The sequence below is a fragment of the Herpailurus yagouaroundi genome, unplaced genomic scaffold (genome assembly GCF_014898765.1).
Source record: "Herpailurus yagouaroundi ecotype Mexico unplaced genomic scaffold, PumYag 183, whole genome shotgun sequence".
NCBI lineage: Eukaryota > Metazoa > Chordata > Mammalia > Carnivora > Felidae > Herpailurus > Herpailurus yagouaroundi.
The window spans coordinates 2,988,387-2,996,576 of NW_024412414.1; the positions used below are offsets into that span (position 1 = coordinate 2,988,387).

Here is an 8,190-nt window from a genome sequence, read left to right on the forward strand (position 1 = left end):
GAGAGGTTTAGTTAGAAGAAAAAAACTAATAATTGCAGAATCACCCTGTGTGGCTAGGAGGCAGCCAAATTCTAACAGGTATTGGAAAGGTAGGGAAGGAAAGGATTAGGGCTTATTTGCAGTAGGGAGGGTTGTGTGACTGAGGAGAAAAGGGGGGTCCCCAGAGAAGAAACTTGAAGGCCTCAAATATGATCTTCTGTGCTTAGCAACATATTCAAATCATATAATTCTTTTAGCCTGCTTCTGCAAAACTCTGGGATTCTTAGGTATCTCAATCCAAAGAGAAAGGCTGAATGACTGGTAACCAGGAACCCAACCTGCCCTCCTCAACCACAGCAACTCCCAGATCTTCTGACTCCTCATTCATTGGTCTTTCTCTTACATTGTCAGGTCTCCTGGGTTTGTAAGAGAACAGGAAATATTGTGAATTCAGGTGTGAGGAAGAGGTCAAGAGCAGAGGTGATGGCTCCACCTGTTAAAAAACACCCCCTTCCAACTCCCTGGGTGGTGGAGAGGCTTGGGGTCGGAGAACTTCACAGTGTGTGCAGCTTGCACCCTTGGAAAGTCAGTGTGTGATAGCTGAAATGATTTTTGAAAAACAAGAGGAAGAGGATGTGATTAGGGGCAGGTGTTTCCTTCTAAGAGGGCAGGCTGGAGCCGCAGTTATAGGAGCTGGGTCCCCACAGCCTCAGGCCTTTCTAATAGCCCTTCAGAGCCAAGAAACAGGTATTTTTATTGTTGCATCTTATGGCTGAGGGCACAGCCTACCGACTCGTAAAGATTTCTTTATAGAAGCTTTGTGTGGCTTTGTTGTGAGACCAAAGGTCCACTCTGCAGCAAAGGCAGCCCAGCCCATGATGATAATGTTTTATTGTGAGAGCCTACCCTACCCCTTGTCCCATTTGAAGCTCCTCCCATATCCTCACAGCTTTGCCTAATGTGCCTTGATTATCAGTGGTCCCCCCTGGGGGACTGGGAGCTACAGGATCTGGGGAGAAGGGGATCTCACTCACCACCCATGGCTTGTCACAGAAGTTGTAAATGGATTCCAGTGAGTTGATGCTGGGGAGGCCTGCATACTGCATGCCAATAATCAGGTGGCGGAAGTCCTCATTCTCTGCCATGCCAAATGCATGCTGCCGGATAAGCACAAAGTCCGGCCGGAAGGACCTGGTAAAAATGTAGAGGCAAGTTTCCCATCAACCAGCATCTCAGATCACACATCATCTCGTCTCCTATTTCCAAAGCCCTAGATAGAAAAGGGATATTCAGGGCCACCTGGTGTGAGCCCCTCATTTTATTATTATTATTCTTTGATGGACTAGGAAGTGAGGTATTATGGTACTTCTCAGAGGAAATTTAAGGAACAGATGTATGAAGTTCCCTTATTCCTCTGGATTAAGCATTGTCCTTTTCTAAGGTACAAATTCCTCAGGAGGGAAGAAGTACTTTCAGACCCATACACCTTAAATGAACAAGAATATGGGGAAATGTGAGAGCAGAAGTTCCTTGTGGCTTCAGAGTTCGTGCTCCAAGAGGATCCCAGAAGACTCTAAGGACAACATATGTGGCTGACTTCACAACCCTGCCACGGAGATCCCTGATCTCAGTGCCCTCTTCCAACTGCTTAAAGCTAATCAGGCCCCCAGGAGAATAAGGGTTCAGGCTGACTGAGAACAGATGCCAAGCTTCCCGATGTTATCCTTCCAAAGCGTATGCTAGGGAGGGGTGCAAATATTTCTCGAAGAACTGAGGTTGAGCAATGGCTACAGGAAGCACTAGGAGTACAGAATGTTCCCATGCATGGGAAGGCTTCCTGTGTTTCCCCTCTAGCCAGCAAAGCTCCTTGCCTCAGCTGCTCCATCTTCATGCCCTGACTCCAGAGGAACCCCATCTTTCCAGAGAGTCAGTTCTGTGGCAGCATCCACCCTCAAGGCTCTAGAGCTTGCCAGTTTCATACGGTATGCAGTGACCTACTTGGTTCTCTGCCCAGGCCACCCATACAACCCTGATCTGCAGCTCCAGTACCACCTGGCCTCAAAGACCAGTCTTTTTAATGTGGGGTTGGAAGAAGCCCTCCTCAGTCACGCAAGGGACTTAGCATCAAGTCAGTATGGCATGTGCTAGAGCTGTTCTGACTTCCTTGTGCCCAAGTTCTGGGAAACTGGCTCCGGCCTATATGCCTGAGATCAAAATTTACATATCAGTTACAGGAACTGAGCTGCAGACTTCCTACACAGGCCAGCTCTCAAGTTCCTACACTCGTACCTGGAAGGGCCTGCCTTATTCTTGCCAGATCCCTCCTGACACCCACTATGGACCTTTCTGTCACCACCTGCTTCTGTGCACGCATCCCTATGACTCATTCTACCTGCAGCTGGAGGAGCCCATCGTTTTCTTGAGCTCACTCCCTACCTGAACGGACATCTCTTTTACTGTCCTCCTCAGTCTCCAGGATAGAGGAGTTTACATTTCCCTGTTGTTAAGTTCCCGACACCTGAGTTTTGCCTTCCTTGTCACTGAGCCAGTTCCTGTTGGACACTGGAGACCTCAGTGTCAGGATGCTGCAGATGGAGGTAGGGAAGAGGATAAAGTGAAGATTCTTCCTGGAGCAAGATTCTGAAGTCTAAAAACCTAATGCCATGCTGGACCCCTCGGAAGAATGACACTGTGGGAACCATTTTTCCTAATCTGGAATTCTCATTACCTCCCCTAACAGAATTGTTGTATTAGATTTGATCACATCTATAAGTGATATGATCCAACACACCACCTGGCATGTGAGTGTCCTGTTAACTGCAAATTTTCTTCCATCCACAATGTCCCTTCCAACCTAGACTTTCCTATCAGACTTATGAATTCCCAGGACTAAGGAATATAGAAAGAATACAGGGATGGGGGTTGAAAGAATACAGGGCTAGGGGTTAAGAGAATAGAGAAACACAAGGTTCTGCCAGCAACTCACTGAGTAAATTGAAGAAAATCAATGCAAAATAGAAGGCTGAACTAGATCAGAGGTTTTCAAACCTTTTTTTTTAAGCGAAGGAATCCTATTTTCCAGGGAAAATATAAAAGCACAAAATCACACTGGTGGAAGGGGTGCTGGGGTCTAGAACTCCCCTAATAGGACTCTAGTTACATCTAAATGAGTCCTGAGTCCTTTCTCTACCAATGGACTAAGAGCTCTGCCTTAGTTTTCTCCGCCTTCCTCTACTACTTGTACATAGCACACATCATTAACTTCTGTACAATATACACAGCACTGCCTTCTCAATCCAACACTTGACTTTGAAACCACCTCTGCAAACCAGAGACAATAACTCCGAAGACTGTGACAGTGACCCTGAAGACAGAAAGGAGCTTACCGGACAACCTTTGTGCCATTCCGGAGCACCTGCATATCCACAGCATACGTCCCATCTGCATGGGCCACCAGGTTGAGCTCTGAAAATTCTGCCTGGAAAATAACAGTAGGGGATTAAGAGGGTACATTACATGTTACATGTTTTGTTTTTTTTTAACTATAGTTAAAATTGTAAAAAAAATAAAAATAAAAATAAATAAATAAAAATAAAAATAAATAAATAAAAATAACGGTAGGGAAATAAGATCACAATCCTTTGCCAAGTTCTCCCCAGAGCAGCAGCAGCTTTTCCCCTAAACATTTATTCAGTTTTCAAATATTTTCACAAACTGATATCATCCAGCTCTCATAGCAACTCTGTGAGGCAAGAAGGACAGAGAGAATTCTCCCTATTTACCAAAGAAGCAGTTAAGTGACTTTTCTGGAAAATAAAACTTAGTGTTGGCAGAGACTGGAGCAAAGCTCAGGTGTTCTGACTCCCCTGTGCTGACTTTCTACAGAGCAGGAACACAAACTGAGGCAACATGCCCTCTGTCAGTTTCAACATAAAAACACCAGGTTTTAGTTTAGGCAACCGGGTTTTACTTCTGCTCTGCCCCCATTTAGCTCCATAAGACTTTAAGCAAGTCACTTCACCTCTCGGGGTGGGAGGTGGGGAGGGTTTCTTTCATTTATAAGATGGGAATAATTTGTAATCAACCCTGCCTATCTAACAAGTTGTTTTAAGAACTGAATGCAACAATGCATAGGAGAGTACTCTGTAAATCACAGCACTCTGTGTAAGGAATGACAAGTAACTTCTATTATTACATAGAAAATACATGCATTGTTTCAACTGGACACCCCTTCTCCACCCAAATGGACTTAATTATCTCTATCTATTACAATGCAAAGGGTAGAGGAAGATTAAAAAAAAAGGGGGGGGTGATTTCAGGACTTTACTACATTACAAACAAGGTGTTCTTTTGAAATTCTCTCTGCAGTGTAGCCTCACACCCAGAATAGGCACCACTGGAGGCTGCACAACTGAATGCCAGATATGTGCCAACCCAGGAAAATCATGCAACCAACAATACGGAGGTATGGCCGGTGTCCCAGGAAGACATTCCTCTAAGGTTTTCCTCAGCCTGAGAACTGTGCACTGCAAGAAGTCCCTAAGAGCCACACTCCTCGCTTCTTTACAGACACCAGCACCATGAAAGAAAGTCAGGAAGTTGAAATGCAGCCTTCATAACCATATCTCATAGGCAGAAAATCCCCAGGGTGAGGGGTGAGGGAAGGAGATGGAGAGCCTAGAATCCAGTGACAGACACTGAACTCTACTCTGACGAACTAGATGGTTCACTGTGGGATGTCAAGAAAGAATAATGATGATGCAGATGTAACTCTGGGCTTCAGGGTGATTACCTGTTCCACTTTGATATCATAATCTCCAAGGACTTTTTTGCCCCGGAAGCACTTGGCCCTGGAAAAAGGGGGGAAAAAAAACCCACACAAATTAGTATCATAGAAGTGTTTGAGATCAGGAATTCACGATCATAAAGAAGAGGACCATAGTAGAGAGAACCCCAGAATGAGAGGGTTGGACCCTATAACTCAGCTACTGGATCATCATGAGACAGCCTCAAGCAAACAAACCACTTCCTCTCCTTTATGCTCAGCTTGCCTACACATAAAATAATCCAAAGCACTTTTTCACTCCTAGATTTTGCAATTTTTATGATAACATCCTTGGTCTTTGGGCTACAAAAGAAGTCTAGAAGTAGGGATTCCCCTAATGTTATTCCTCGTAAAGAGCAGGTCAGTCTTACACATATACTTTGCTTATCTTCCTCTATCCCACAAGTCACTCTGATTTTCTACTTGGGCTCTGCCCTTGGAGTTTTTAAAGAAACTGTTATCATTTTACCCCTTCATACCCATACTTCCAAAAAGGATTTGAGGCAATTAATAATTTAAAAGGCAAATATAACCAACAAAATAAGGATTAAAGGACAATCAATGAATGACAGAGTTAATTATACCAGAAAATAAATTTTAAAAGGGAAGAGGCTGAGGAATGCTGCTATAATTGAACACAAAACCTATCTTGTATTTCTGAATTTCAGTCAAGAAAATTAGTCAGGCTGAGTTATATAGTAATTATTATCTTCCTATCTTGTCATGGATCTAGAGGAACGTCATATTAATGCATCAGTGTCTTCAGAGCCCTCATAAGTGGACTGTGTTTATGTTTATATTTCTATCCATTCCTACTTTGCTCTTAACTCCCCATCCTCACCCCCATAAGATTTTCTTATCTGTCCATTTAGGCTACTTCTCCATATGGGAAAAGGGCCTTTCCACACTATACCTGTTAGCTGGGTTGGTCCCACTTTCCCAGTGCTTGAAATTTCAAATTAGCATATTTCACTGGTGGGTTTCTAGAAGTCCCTCTCCAAAATAAAGGGATAAATTAACATTTATTGGACATCATGTTCCAGGAATTGTATGTACATTGCTTTCAAGAAGATCTCTCTTAATCCTCATAACAACTTATGAGACAGAAAGGTATTCATTTCTGAGATGAGGAAACCAAGACTCAGAGGAGGAAAATGGCATATTCAAGGTCACATGGCAAGTTAGTGACAGAGCCAGTCAGTATTCACACCCACGTGTGGGTTCAGTGCCCTTGGGACTGTATGGTACTGTCTCCCTCTGCTGATTCATTCTCTCCATCTTCACTCCCACCGTTACAAAAACTGACTCGTCATTTGTGCTACATTGCATGTTTTTTCCCTATTTTCCTTCTTCCGCTCAAAAGGACTTGATGTTGTGAGCACTATTTCCACTACAAATACTTCCTACCCTGGTTCCTGTGAACTACCCAGGACGAGGCCAAGATATTTCCTTTCCTCTCTGGATTCTGGAACAGTCTGTTCTAGGAAGTTATCATTTGTCCTAAGTCTCTGGCCACCCTTAAATTGCTCCCCAGAGGTACTCAGCCATCCTGGAGCTGGATCACTGAAGCCTATCCCCCCAACCTTTGTTCCAATACCTTAGTGAGCTTCATCAGCTTGCTTACAGAACCCTGTTCAACATCCATAGGTCTGTAAGCCCCTCCAGCAAGGGGCCTGTACCCTATCCTGTCTCCTTGGCTACAGTTCCATCTTATTTATGAATTTAAATGATAGTCTATAGTGGCACTATCACTGCTCTGTAGATTTTTGACTCTGGAGATCTTTTCCATGACTATAAAAAGGAGAAATGGAGTAAATGACCCTAGAGGTTCCTTTCTTGTGTTGATGAGGTGTGTCTACCTTGTTATCAGCAATGCTTTTCTGATGCTTCCTTCTGTCTTCCTGTCTCAAAATAGCTCTTGTTCTGTGAGGTAAGTCTCAGAGCCATTAACAACAACCTCTCATTCAGTATGATACCTTGCACTTTCAAAGCACATTCCTTGCCTTATTTGTCCCTTACAACTTGGTGAGGCAGCCAGGGCAGATAGTGCTGTCCATCTGACTGATGGGGAAATTGAAACCCAGAGCAGTTAAATAATATGCCCAAACCACAGAAAAGTTCATAGGAGTTAAGCCTAGAACTAAGAGTTTACATCTAGGTGCTTACGTGTCACCAAGTATTTTAATTCACTTGCACTTGCTTATTTTGTGAGTTTTAAACACTGATACTGAAGTATATTTATAGATTCTGGCTGGGTTTCTCTGCCACTTCCTGCACCTGCCCAGTGACCAAGTCAGCTAACGATACTGTTTTCATGCCTTCTCCCCAGCCCCACCTCTCCAATGATCTTAATGCTTTTTCCTTAAGGTAATTTGTCCTGTTGAAAATCTTGGTCTGTGTTTCCTGGCTCTGGGTCACTGACCTCTCTTGGCTGAGCCAATCTTATAAAAAAGAAGCTGAGATAGCAAGTGGATGGGGCAGAGACGTTTTCTGGAGAATGAGCACATTCTCCCAGCTCTGGCCCTTGGAAATTTTGGTTCCAGATATTTTTATGAAGAATCTTGCTTGTAACTTACAAGCAAGTGACAGAAGTGACAGAAGTACCTGCTAATATTAAGAGAGCACTGTTAGGAGGCAGTGTGTTAGAATCCAGAGAAGCTGTGAATCACAATGCTCTGAAATCCTAGCCTTAACCTTTCCTGGCTCTGTGACCTTAGGCAAGTGGCTTAAATTAAACAACAACAAAAAAGGTATGTCATGTGGTGAAATCAACCAAAATCTACCTTCAAAAGCACATAAAAGAATAAGATAAAAAATAAGTTTCTCCTTTCCCATTCCTTTTTCATCACACATAATCCTCATTACCAGTTGCAAGGATATCCTTCCAGTGTGGGGAAAATGTGTGTATGTTATCTGCATACATATATGCTTCATACATACATATAGTATCATGCTACATAAACTCTTCTTTTTTGAATCTTGATTTTTATTGCACTTGATAAAACATCTTAGTGATATGCTTTCAGCACATACTGATGGACCTCTTTTTAATAGTTGCAAGAAATTCTATTTGAAAGTCATACAGTAATTTCACCAATATATATTGGTGAGTGTTTAGATTTCCAGTTTGGGGTTATTTTTGACATTATAAACAGTGCTATAATGGCTAACATTTAAGAATATATCCATAGAGGGGCACCTGGGTGGCTCAGCTGGTTAAGCATTTGCCTCTTGATTTTGGCTCAGGTCATGATCTCATGGGTTCCTGAGCTTGAGCTCTGCCTCAGGCTCTGTGCTGACAGTGCAGAGCCTGCTTGGAATTCTTTCTCTCCCCTTCCCTTGCTCTGTCTCAAAATAAATAAATAAACATTAAAAAAAAAAAAAAA

The 8,190-nt window shown here is 43.0% G+C and overlaps 1 protein-coding gene across 1 annotated transcript in view; it reads right to left on the reverse strand.

Moving 5' to 3' along the window:
* The window catches only part of SYN2 (synapsin II), a gene marked incomplete at its 5' end in the record, with an annotated part of 207,011 nt that overhangs the window by 47,287 nt on the left and 151,534 nt on the right, over nucleotides 1-8,190 (reverse strand). Inside the window, 3 exons of the mRNA XM_040492166.1 lie at nucleotides 1,014-1,170; nucleotides 3,366-3,457; nucleotides 4,772-4,829. Of these exons, the coding sequence (XP_040348100.1) occupies nucleotides 1,014-1,170; nucleotides 3,366-3,457; nucleotides 4,772-4,829 (307 nt within the window). The remainder of the gene's footprint in view (nucleotides 1-1,013; nucleotides 1,171-3,365; nucleotides 3,458-4,771; nucleotides 4,830-8,190) is intronic.